Source organism: Armigeres subalbatus, chromosome 2 (assembly GCF_024139115.2).
Source record: "Armigeres subalbatus isolate Guangzhou_Male chromosome 2, GZ_Asu_2, whole genome shotgun sequence".
NCBI classification, from domain to species: Eukaryota; Metazoa; Arthropoda; class Insecta; order Diptera; family Culicidae; genus Armigeres; species Armigeres subalbatus.
The window spans coordinates 270,953,296-270,966,407 of NC_085140.1; the positions used below are offsets into that span (position 1 = coordinate 270,953,296).

A 13,112-nucleotide genomic window follows, 5' to 3' on the forward strand; every position below is an offset into this window, starting at 1 on the left:
CTTGAAAGGAGGCTTCTGAGCCTCTTGAAAGGAGGCTTCTGAGCCTCTTGAAAGGAGGCTTTGAGCCTCTTGAAAGGAGGCTTCTGAGCCTCTTGAAAGGAGGCTCTGAGGCCTCTTGAAAGGAGGCTGAGGCCTCTTGAAAGGAGGCTTCTGAGGCCTCTTGAAAGGAGGCTTGAGCCTCTTGAAAGGAGGCTCTGAGCCTCTTGAAAGGAGGCTTCTGAGCCTCTTGAAAGGAGGCTTCTGAGCCTCTTGAAAGGAGGCTTCTGAGCCTCTTGAAAGGAGGCTTCTGAGGCCTCTTGAAGGCGGCTTCTGAGCCTCTTGAAAGGCGGCTTCTGAGCCTCTTGAAAGGCGGCTTCCGAGCCTCTTGAAGGCGGCTTCCAGGCCTCTTGAAGGCGGCTTGAGCCTCTTGAAAGGCGGCTTGAGCCTCTTGAAAGGCGGCTTCTGAGCATCTTGAAAGGCGGCTTCTGAGCATCTTGAAAGGCGGCTTCCAGGCCTCTTGAAAGGAGGCTTCTGAGCCTCTTGAAAGGAGGCCTTGAGCCTCTTGAAAGGAGGCTTCCTGAGCCTCTTGAAAGGAGGCTTCCAGGCCTCTTGAAAGGAGGCTTGGAGGCCTCTTGAAAGGAGGCTTGAGGCCTCTTGAAAGGAGGGCTGAGGCCTCTTGAAAGGAGGCTTCCAGGCCTCTTGAAAGGAGGCTGAGCCTCTTGAAAGGAGGCTTGAGGCCTCTTGAAAGGAGGCTTCTGAGCCTCTTGAAGGAGGCTTCCAGGCCTCTTGAAGGCGGCTCCCGAGCCTCTTGAAAGGCGGCCTGAGGCCTCTTGAAAGGCGGCTTCCTGAGCCTCTTGAAAGGCGGCTTCTGAGGCCTCTTGAAAGGCGGCTTCCAGGCCTCTTGAAAGGCGGCTTCCTGAGCATCTTGAAAGGAGGCTTCTGAGCCTCTTGAAAGGCGGCTTCTGAGCCTCTTGAAAGGAGGCTTCTGAGCCTCTTGAAAGGAGGCTGGGCCTCTTGAAGGGCTGAGGCCTCTTGAAAGGAGGCTTCTGAGCCTCTTGAAAGGAGGCTCTGAGGCCTCTTGAAAGGAGGCTTCAGGCCTCTTGAAAGGAGGCTTCTGAGCCTCTTGAAAGGAGGCTTCCAGGCCTCTTGAAAGGAGGCTTGAGCCTCTTGAAAGGAGGCTCTGAGCCTCTTGAAAGGAGGCTTCTGAGCCTCTTGAAAGGAGGCTTCTGAGCCTCTTGAAAGGAGGCTTCTGAGGCCTCTTGAAAGGAGGCTTCTGAGCCTCTTGAAAGGAGGCTTCTGAGCCTTCTCTTGAAAGGAGGCTTCTGAGCCTCTTGAAAGGAGGCCTGAGCCTCTTGAAAGGAGGCTTCCTGAGCCTCTTGAAAGGAGGCTTCCGAGCCTCTTGAAAGGAGGCTTCCGAGCCTCTTGAAAGGAGGCTTCCGAGCCTCTTGAAAGGAGGCTTCCGAGCCTCTTGAAAGGCGGCTTCCGAGCCTCTTGAAAGGCGGCTTCCGAGCCTCTTGAAAGGCGGCTTCCGAGCCTCTTGAAAGGCGGCTTCCGAGCCTCTTGAAAGGCGGCTTCCGAGCCTCTTGAAAGGCGGCTTCCGAGCCTCTTGAAAGGCGGCTTCCGAGCCTCTTGAAAGGCGGCTTCCGAGCCTCTTGAAAGGCGGCTTCCGAGCTTCTTGAAAGGCGGCTTCCGAGCATCTTGAAAGGAGGCTTCCGAGCCTCTTGAAAGGCGGCTTCCGAGCCTCTTGAAAGGAGGCTTCCGAGCCTCTTGAAAGGAGGCTTCCGAGCCTCTTGAAAGGAGGCTTCCGAGCCGCTTGAAAGGAGGCTTCCGCGCCTCGTGAACGGAGGCTTCCGAGCCTCTTGAAAGGAGGCTTCCGAGCCTCTTGAAAGGAGGCTTCCGAGCCTCTTGAAAGGAGGCTTCCGAGCCTCTTGAAAGGAGGCTTCCGAGCCTCTTCGACGTTTCGAGATTCTAAATTTTAGTCACTCGGCATTTTGACTTTTTGATCTTTTGTCCCACAGCCCTTTATACACTGTGCTGGTTGTGGTGGGTAGAATTTAATAGGTTTTGATATACTAATTGCCATGCATACTATGTACAATACAAAGTTTAGGTCTATTACAGACCAGATTTTCGCCGTTCGTCAGGTATTGCAGAAATCTCGCGAATACAACGTGCCCACACATCATCTATTTATCGACTTCAAAGCCGCATATGATACAATCGATGGGGACCAGCAATGGCAACTAATGCACGAAAACGGATTTCGGGATAAACTGATACGGTTGATCAAGGCGACTATGGATCGGGTGATGTACGTAGTTTGAGTTTTAGGGGCATTCTCGAGTCGCTTCGGCAAGTTGATGGTCTTTCGTGTCTGCTTTAAGTAATACGAAGGGCAGGGATTGACACGAGTGGTACGTGTCGTGGCCCAGCGACATCCGTCGAATATCTGAATTATCATGGGCTGTGTACTCACGAGTATGTTCTGACAGAACGAGTAGCTCTAGTGATACATAGACGAGTTCATATTCGTGTGCTAATGGGCGCCTACTATTCGAACGCCGATTGCTTCGATTTAGAAATTCAAATCTCATTCAAATAATTCATGCTTGCATTTCGTATCTTCGATTATTATTTTAATACAATCCGCTACTACCACAGTACGGTTTTCACTGGGTGTCATTGCCGAAGTCTTTTAGCCAAACGGGGTGTTTTGAAAGGAAAAGAATACAATGCACTATAAAGTCTTGGAGAGTTTTCAACAGGTTGTTGATTCCTGCTTTGGTATAACATCATCACCGATGAAATATTTTATTCACTTCGCATAATAATTGCCTTTAAACATAGCGTGTATCGCCATTTCAAATGTTGGTCTAGAAATGTTCGTCAATTACTATCAATTCTCGCTTAACTTTTCAAAAGGACCTAAGTAACATTGTTTTCATGAATTAATTTGAATAGCGCAATCAACAGAACAACATGAAAGCTATTGATTGCAGTATTCAAATTAATTCATGAAAAAAATGTTACTTAGGTCCTTTTCAAAAAATAAACGAGAATTGTTTTTATGAAAAATAGAAAAAAATAAGTACATTTTCATATCGTATTATTTGTGATCGCTATGTTTTAAATATTCAAGAGAATTAGTGTCAAGTACCAATTTTATTTACGCCTGCGTAACACAACAAAAAGAAATTATGGACAACTCCGAAGGGTCAAGATTTAATGCCAATTTTTACTCCGTAAGATTATCTGGACATTTTTTCAAAATCAGTCACTAAAACAGTAACCCGCTAGCAGCCCTGTCAATATTGCTATGAAATCGTGTCTAGTTATTTGATCCGCTATACTGCGGTTTGTGGTTTAATATACTGAAATTGCTGTTTTATGAGAGTGTTGGAACGTTGAAAAGTTTAGATATTCATTTCTCTGCTTGGAGAAAAATCGATTCTTTTAAAGCACATATTCAGTTGGTATACTGGTTCTCCACAGGATTTCTTTTACATTCCAGATAGAAAAGTTGATGCACGAGTAATAAGGATTTGAGCAATACATTTACAAGTTTATCAGTGAAAATAACGGTTGGACTTACATCAAGTCTAAAAGCGTAACATCTTTCCGAACAGCATTGTTGAATCCTTCCTTGTAACGATACCAGATAGGACTTTTCACTATGGTATCTGTTCCTCCTGTAAAATAGAATGCGTAGATAAACAAATTTGATGAAACTCATCCAGTCGTTTGCAATAAAGAATTTGAATTGTAGAATACCTTCTTGTACAGACAGTACCGTCTCCTTGGTAGTTATACGACCGAAGAAATCCTTCGAAACCTGGAAGCGAAAAAACAATCAATTTTCAAAAAACCCATTTTGTTCCAATTGATAACCGGAACCTATTTCGATTTTACGAATAATCTACTCTCAACGATGGAGTAAGTACACCTAATCTCAAATATCAATTTTAGTCGTGAAACCAATCCTATCAAACCAATCAAAAGTAAGATTGGATCTGTGCTTCCATTCTAGAACGTAAAAGGGTATCAGTGGATCAGGGAAAGTATCAAGAAAGTGCCTCGTCTCTCTCCCGCAAAAAATAAAATCCAACGGTATTCGAAGAAGCAACAAGAACGGGGGAACATGAACAACGATCTATCAGCCGTTCAATCAAACTTTTCTCCTCGTAGCGATAACTTACCAATCCAGCAACTTGGTGGTGGTGGTTTTCGCTCGGGCTCACACAGCTTCTCTTGTTACCGGAAAGCACACGATGCAATCAATCTGAATAATAAAAATATTTCCTAAATTGATCCTTGATGGCACAGGATAACTCTGCAACGAGCGCACGCGATGGTGATTACTTTTTTCCCCCGTCTCACCTTCCGCCCACTTTAGGGGCCTCATTCAGTTAGATGGCGGCGTATCGCGGTAAAGCGAGTTTGCTGAAGCCTGATGAAGTTTGTTCTGAACAAGAGTGGAATCAAGTCGATTCGTTTGCGTATGCATAGCAATCTATTATGATGTTCCAATTTTCAAGTGCCGTCATATTTGACTGCAATTGAGTTCGCAACCGAGAACCTTTTCAAATTTTGAGCTAAATCATCTTGTAATGATCATTACGTATGTTTTCCTAATTAAAATGTGCCATCAAAAGTTTGAAAGAAGAGAATTAAAACTATTTTATCTTTAACACTGTGGGGTGAAACTCAACAGAAACTCTCACTACACATGGACGCATACTTTTTTTGATATGAGTTCTAGAAAGCTTCAAGGCAAGACTAAAGTTCGTAATACATGAGCTCTGTTGTATAAGTTCAATGTTAGTTTGTGAATCTATTACAAATCAAACAGATACTTACCACCTGCTTCACCTTCTCGGTAATTTGCTTCGGCCTCAAAGTTTGCAAATGGTTCGGCAATTGCTGGGCCGATGAGTCCTTTCGAGGTTCGACCTTTTTGCTCCGCTGCTTGGACCCACTAGGTCCATCCTTAATTTCGGTTAGCGAAGCCGATGGACCCCTGCTAGCTGCCTTCGGTTGAGCCCGTCGCATCCGCTCCAGCTCAACTTCCCTGGACACCAGCTGCTTTCCAAAGTAGTTCAGGTTCTGATTCATCACACCGGGAAAGTGACTCAGTTGCTCAATGTCAGGATCCAGTTGGTACGCATAGGTTCCGTCGGTGGATTTGAGCTGAATGTAATTTAGACCAAAATCGGCCATTACTTCCACAGCATGAGTCAAGTCAGATTTCTCTCTGTGAATGAATTATATAATTTAGAATCAAATTAGTCATAGTTTAAAATGACCGGAAACGCTTACTTTGGGGTTAACAACTGAATCGAAACCGAACGCAACGTAGGGCTTATTACCCGCTTCAATAATGGCACCGTATCCAGCAGCACCGTTGGTCCTTCCCCGATTCCTTTCAGTTGTGCCGATAGTCCTTTTCGTAGACCGGTGAGTATGAGCTTGCACGTTGCAAGCTTTTGCGAATTCTATGCCGCAATGAAACACAAGATAAAAAAAAAACATATTTTCAGTAAAGAGATCAAAAGAAAAGCTGTACACAGTGTACGTTGAGTGAACGCAGGATTGCAAAAAAGTGAATCGCTTTCGCGAGTTTCTCTATACAAGGAGGGTTAAGTTAACCTAGTCAAAGGGGAGAAGGCTCTGAATAAGAAGGTAGGAGAAAAGAATATTGAATAATTAATAGAATCATTTCATGAATTGCGCTCGATGGATGGGTTATCTTAATAATCATCAGATTTATTTTCCACGCTTTACTGAAAAGGGTTTTTAGCAAACAATGAGAACCGGGAAATGTTTTCAATCTGCATTCGCCCCAGCGTTGAGCGAGTGCTAATAATCTTAACGTTAAAGTTATGCGCATCATCTGGAACTAGAAAGCATTCCATTACGGTCATACAAAAGTATGAAGAAGCATATATGATCTCTATAATTAGTTAAACTATGTTCCGTAAAGAATACTCAGGAAAATCAACGGATTCGTGCAATGACTCAACGGGTTTCCGCGGAAAGAATTCCAGAATTCCTTATGTACTTCAGTGGGGTTGAAGCCACTGCCCCGGATTTTTTTAGACTTTTAGCCCAGGCTGACTCGTCTCTGAAACTTATTTGTTACACAGTATTGCTAGATAGATGTGTGGTGGAAACCCAGCCATTGCATTGTGAAAAGAAAGAAAATTGACAGTTGAAAACTATTTCATACCGCAAAATAAAATGAGCGTATTTAATTGTTTCGTCCTCCGATAACCGCTACGTTTAATTTTCCATATCACCGTGATTTGCGTCCAAAATTCCAACATTGGTGACCTCCGACAGTGTTTTATTAACTTTCCGGGACTCGCATTGTTGTAAAAAGTACAACACATTGAGTAAAAATGAGATATCTTTTTAGTCAGTTGAGCAATTTGCACTCTATATTAAGAGATGTGCGAATACTTTTCCAGACGATTTAGCAACGCTGTTACTTTTGTAAACAAACGCTGCCAGCACTTGCCATGGTGCAAAATGTTGGAGCTCGAACATGACTGCGCATAATGGCATTTTCAGATTTCGTTATCTAACGTCCAACAGTGCATTATCACTAAAAGAAAAGTGCGATACAAATGAACAAAGTACCATGCATAAACTAGACTACTTCAACTTGCCAATGTAAAACAAATTGTTTATTCAACAAAACTTTTCGTAAAATCTTTTTCATTACAATCGCATATCTCTGAATGTAGGATCCCTAATTTGCACCAAACCACGATGTATTCCTCAAAACATTAGTTCTTCATCAATGGATCAATCAATAAGCAAAAACTGCCGCTATGAAACGAACAGATCGAGCCACCGTAGACATGTTCTGTCAAAACAACACGAATAGAAATATGCGTATACAGTGCTGCCGTTGTTTTGATGCGGTGAGTGCAGAATGAGTTACCTTGATTGATCCATTGAGAAAATAAAAATGTACATTTCGGGAAGTTTGTCCGACGGCAGCGCAATTTTTTCTGAACCATTTCTAACCACAGTGGCCACCAGACGGCCTACTGGATAATCCGGAACGTACGTAAAAATGCTTATTTTGTGATGTTCAACCTAAAGCAGCGTAATTTTTTCTTAACCATTTCTGGCGGTGATTTTGGAGATATTTCACAGTTCTTACTCAGCTATAACCACAGGTGGCCACCAGTCGGCCTTTCCGTATAATCCGGAACGTCCGTAAAAATTGTCATTTTGGAAAGTTTGTCCTACAGCAGCGCAATTTTTTCTAAACCATTTCTGACGGTGATCTTGGAGATATTTCAAAGTCTTACTCAGCTATGACCGCAAGTGGCCACTAGACGGTCTTCCGAATAATTCGGAACGTCCGTACAATGGTCATTTTGAATAGTTCGCCCTAGAGTAGCGCATTTTTTTGTAAACCATTTTTGATGGTGGTCTAGTGTTGATGTTGATTCAAAGTTCTTACTCTGCAATGGCCGTAGGTGGCTACCAGACGGAATTTCCGCAAATCTGGAACATCCGTGAAAATGGTAGTTTTGTACAGTTCGTCCTAGACCAACATTTTACTTCTATACCATTTCTCATATTAACCAAGGAGTTAGTCAATGCTCTTTACCATACAATTTAGTATAGAGTTTACCACCTTCACCATGGGTATAATAATAACCCAAGAATATACTATGCGAACAAATGAATGATGAATTGCATAATAAAATAGTAGTCATTGATGATAATAACCACATCAAGTGAAATTCGTGAAATGAAAGCTTTATACACTTAACAGCAGCAGTTTAAGCACCACTCTTTTTTAGGAGAGACTGCTGTTGCTTTTCAATGGAGGCCCAGCTTGCTTGAGACACTCGTTTGGGCGGGTCAAAAGGGCCCCAACAGTCGTCGAATTCAGCGTTACCAACATACCAACAGAATTTCCGTAAATTTACAGAAGCTAAATAATTCAGGATGAAATTAATTGTATTCTTAATAACGGTACAAGACAATGTTGTCTTAATGTTGTCAGCATAACAATTCCCAAAATCCCAACCACCCTGAGTGAAGGCGAAAACCAAATAATTTAAATAATTTGGGACAGGGACATATTTACAAATTTGTGTATTCTATTTTTTTGGGCTCGTCACTCGTTTTGCAGCTCATTGATAAAAAAAAAAGTTCAGATCTGACCTGGTGGGCGATTGAAAGGTTCAGCGACGGCAGCTTTGATTATAGGCAGCGACAGAGTCTATTATAGAGTTACGCAAAGAGTGAAGCCAAATCTACCTATTGAACTGTCAAACCGTCTACCTATCGAGTAAAGTAAACAAATGCGTGTTGGTGTTGGTAAGGCGGAAGTATTGTTATCGCCTAATGATTATTATGGCATGAATTGAAATGTATTAGATTTGTTCTAGAAACAGCTTCAAAAAACTTCAATACACCCCCCAATAAAGTAGCAACAAGATACTCACGTGTTTGCACTCTGTGGGTGACTTGGTTATCGAATTAAAAAGCTTTAGCAATGAACACTCCCGTGAAGTCACTTTAAGGGTTGAACAAAAATGAAAGTTGCAAACAGAATAACAAGAAGATCATTCAGAATAAGTGTAAGAAGATCCTCTTTGCGCAACTCTATATAATAGACTCTGGGCAGCGAAGGCTCCGTTTGCCAATGGCGGAGGCAATTCGGTAGATGGCGTTGTAGACTTAAGGTAGCATCCTGTCGCTGCGGAATGGACTTCGACCCGCAGCCACCATACATCCAACCGATCGAGAGTCGCAGGGGTTCTGGGTGCTGTCGCCTAATCCGCGAGTGGGTTATGATCTCAACGGGTGGTGTAGGCACCGTTTTCCAATGGGGACGCCTGGTTGGTGGCTCGTGGTATTTGCTTGGTGTGGCGTGGTGAGCACGTGGCACTGGCAAGTAGGCAACCGGTGAAGCGAGTACAGCTGCCAGTAGCTTAGGATAGAGGGTACTTTCTATTTTTGCCACCAGAGGCGCGGCCGATACATGCGGTGTCGTACGATGCTCGATACTTTTCTTCTCCTCCTCCGAGGGGTGAAAGGGGTGACCTTTCCCGAGGAAAAACGTTACAGGGCTATCCCAGCCACGCGTTGTAGGAGTGGTTTGATGCACCGGAATTCGACCGCCTTCAGACTAGCACCCACGTAGAACTGTGAACTTTTCACCTGTTCAACGTAAACTCCCTTACTTATGAAGTTTTAGATCACATAGTCGGAAAAAATCTTACCAGAATTTGGGCTTTTGAACAAACACATTATCCTCAGGAATCAAGAAGTGCGTTTTTGATTTAGACCTATATTCATTACACAAACCATGAATTATCATTGTAAAACCACAAACTATTTAATCCTTACCGGGCAATTAGATTTAATAGCGCACACTAGCTATCCACGGCACCAACAATTATTCGAAATGTCGAACCTTGGCCAATGGCCTCAGTTTTATTCTACTTGAATACTTCTAGGGAGCTTATTCTGTGCGAATTTGTTCGACCTAACTCTCTAGAACCCAAGTTTTTGTTTTCGCTTAAAATCACTATTTTACTACCTAAAATCAATCTAAACACAAATTGATTTTTTTAGAATTTTGTTTTTCAAGTTTTTTATCCAATCAGTTAATTTCTTGAATCTATTAATCATTTTTGATTATTCAACATATTTAAAGTTTGAAAATTATTATTCAATGCTGACTTATTGCAGTTTTTAAATGTTCAGTGTTAATTTTTTTTTTCATGTAACGAGGTTGATAAATATTTTAGAGTGTAACATTCGCCACTATAACTTTCTTTTGAATATGGTTAGTTTGTAGAAAAATACTAAGCTTCAAATATTTTACTCTTCAAAGGTATACGAGCAAAAACAAGGAGGAACAAAATATTACTTGATTTTCAATATTTTTATATAAATGTGTAGAGCTTTGACTTTAAACTAACTTAACTTTAAACCACTTTTGAAAATGCATTGAAGTTTATATTATTGATCAACATCAAAAACTTTTCAAAATCTGATCAATTGAAATTTACAAAAAATAATCAAAATTGTGCGCTTCGTAGCCGTGCGGTTAGCGACGTCAATCGTCTAGACGGCTATGGGCTATGGAGCGTGGGTTCGATTCCCGCCCCGGTAAGGAGGAAACTTTTCGTCATCGAAAAATTCTCCACCGGTCCACTGGGTGTTGTCCGTTTTCTAGGTGTTAAGCGTTTAGTCTGTACGACCTCTGGTTGAAGACGGTGTTCCTGTCTTTTTTTTACCCCCAACAGCTGATGCAATTCGTGGTTCATTCGCCTCTTCCACGTACCGTCCGCCATCTGCACCCTACCATAGATGGTACGCAGCACTTTCCTTTCGAAAACTCCGAGTGCGCGTTGGTCCTCCACGAGCATCGTCCAGGTCTCGTGTCCGTAGAGGACTACCGGTCTAATTAGCGTTTTGTAGATTGTCAATTTGGTACGGCGGCGAACTCTATTCGATCGGAGCGTCTTGCGGAGTCCAAAGTACGTACGACTTCCAGCCACTATGCGTCTCCGAATTTCTCTGCTGGTGTCATTTTCGGCAGTCACCAGTGAGCCCAAATACACAAATTCTTCTACCACCTCGATTTCGTCACCACCGATGCAAACTCGCGGTGGGTGGCTCACATTGTCTTCTCTTGAACCTCTTCCTATCATGTACTTCGTCTTCGACGTGTTGATGACTAGTCCGATCCGCTTAGCTTCCCTCTTCAGTCTGATGCAGGCTTCCTCCATCTTCTCAAAGTTGCGTGCCATAATATCTATGTCATCGGCGAAGCCAAATAGCTGGACGGACTTATTGAAAATTGTACCACTCGTGTTAATCCCTGCTCTTCGTATTACCCCTTCCAAAGCGATGTTGAATAGCAGACATGAAAGACCATCACCTTGCCGTAACCCTCTGCGGGTTTCGAAGGGACTCGAGAATGCCCCTGAAACTCGAACTACGCACATCACCCGATCCATCGTCGCTTTGATCAACCGTGTCAGTTTATCCGGAAAACCGTGTTCGTGCATTAGCTGCCATAGCTGGTCCCGATCGATTGTATCATATGCGGCTTTGAAGTCGATGAATAGATGATGTGTGCACGTTGTATTCGCGGCATTTCTGCAGTACTTGGCGAATGGCGAACACTTGGTCCGTGGTGGAGCGTTCGCCCATAAAACCCGCCTGGTACTGCCCCACGAACTCCCTTGCAGTTGGTGCTAGTCGACGGCATAAAATTTGGGAGAGTACCTTGTAGGCGGCGTTCAGCAATGTGATTGCGCGGTAGTTGCTACAATCCAGCTTATCGCACTTTTTTGTAGAAGGGACAAACGACACCTTCCACCCACTCCTGCGGCAAAACTTCCTCCTCCCAAATCTTGGTAATGACCCAGTGCAGCGCTCTAGCCAGTGCCTCACCACCGTGTTTAAATAGCTCTCCTGGTAGTTGGTCAACCCCAGGGGCTTTGTTGTTCTTCAGCCAGCCAATCTCCTCCTGGATTTCCCGGAGATTCGGAGCCGGTAAGATTATGTCCTGCGCGCGTTCTCCCAGGTCCATCACCATACCGCCATCTTCGTCTGCCACATCGCCATTCAGGTGTTCTTCGTAGTGCTGCCGCCATTTTTGGATCACCTCACGCTCGTTCGTAAGAAGGTTCCCGTTTATGTCCTTGCACATATCAGGCTGTGGGCTGGGAAGCTGAACCCCGGTCAGGTACCTCCAAAACCGGGGGAGGAAGGATCTGGAAAGGTCCGTCCACTCAGGCAAGACGGTGGTAAGGGGTTACGGCAGGCTGAAAGTTCTCAGCCGCACCAGACCAGGGAAATAGAGGGGAATGACGTCTCCTGGACCCTGGTCAAGAACAAGAGGAAACCGAAGACGTCAAGGGCCGAAAAGGAGGCCCAGGCGAATGAGGGTAGCAAGAAGTCTAGGGTAGGCGCCAATCGCTCCAGGGGCGATGCCCTAGTCATCACGGCGGACGAGGCTAAGTACTCGGATGTTTTGAAGGCGATGAGGAGTGACGTCAAGCTCGGTGAACTCGGCGCCGACGTACGTCGAATAAGACGTACCCGGATGGGCGAGATGATACTCGAGCTGAAGCGGGGCGTCTCGCAAAAGGGCGCCGCCTACAAGAAGTTGGCGGAGGAGGTCCTAGGCGAGACGGTCAAGGTGAGGGCACTCACGACGGAGGTGAATCTAAGGGTTAAAGACCTGGACGAGATCACTGAAGTCGAAGAGCTCGTCACGGCACTGCGGCGACAGTGTGAAGTGGAGACGCCCACCGCAGCCGTTCGGCTACGGAAAGGTCCGGCAGGGACGCAGGTAGCATTGGTTCGGCTATCTGCAGCGGACGCCTCAAGGTAGTCAAGTTAGGGAGCGTCAAGGTGGGATGGTCGGTATGCCCTGTGCGCATATACGAGCAACCCGAAGTTTGCTTCAAGTGCCTGGAACCGGGGCACAAGCAATGGGACTGCAAAGGCCCTGACAGAAGCAATCTCTGCCGACGCTGCGGATTGGAGGGACATAAGGCACAATGCTGCACGAACCCTCCCAATTGTTTGATTTGTTCCAGCAAAGCTGTGAACAGCAAGCACCCCATGGGGGTTCAATGTGCCCGGCGTTTAAGCGTGCTGCAAAATCAAAGTGCAGGTAAAGCAGCTGGCTTGCTCGGCTTCGCCCGAGTGTTTGGTGTGCGCAGGTTTAGAGGAAACGGCGGAACACGTGTTGTTCGTGTGCTCACGTTTTCGCGCAATGCGTGACCACATGCTTGCCACATGTGGTCTGGGCACTACCCCGGACAACCTAGTTCGGAGGATGTGTAAAGACAAAGTTGGCTGGAACGCCGTTTTATCGGCTATCGCCCAAATCGTCTCGGAGCTACACAGAAGGTGGCGCGTGGACTCAAGAATGGCTAGTTCAGGCGCAAATAAGAGGTGGTCCAAGGGATCGGAGTCGGCTTCATGGGTCATACCGGTGGTCATTCTCTGTGGTCGAACTCGATCCTTTTATCGAACAAGTGGCCGCGCGAAGAACAACATGGTATCGTCGCTTTCGCGGCGTCGGTCAACCGGGCGGGTTCCGAGCCCGAGGACGGAAAGGGGTCCTCGTC

General features: G+C 45.0%; 1 protein-coding gene across 2 annotated transcripts in view; it reads right to left on the minus strand.

Annotated features, from left to right (window-relative positions):
- Positions 1 to 3,511: 3,511 nt before the first annotated feature.
- The window catches only part of LOC134212221 (chromosome transmission fidelity protein 18 homolog), a 71,949-nt gene continuing 62,348 nt past the window's right edge, over positions 3,512 to 13,112 (minus strand). For both annotated transcript variants that reach the window (XM_062689883.1, XM_062689882.1), the window contains exons 8-11: positions 5,296 to 5,471; positions 4,837 to 5,230; positions 3,751 to 3,811; positions 3,512 to 3,668 (exon numbers count right to left, since the gene is read on the minus strand). In XM_062689883.1, the coding sequence (XP_062545867.1) occupies positions 3,568 to 3,668; positions 3,751 to 3,811; positions 4,837 to 5,230; positions 5,296 to 5,471 (732 nt within the window). In that variant the 3' untranslated portion in view covers positions 3,512 to 3,567. The remainder of the gene's footprint in view (positions 3,669 to 3,750; positions 3,812 to 4,836; positions 5,231 to 5,295; positions 5,472 to 13,112) is intronic.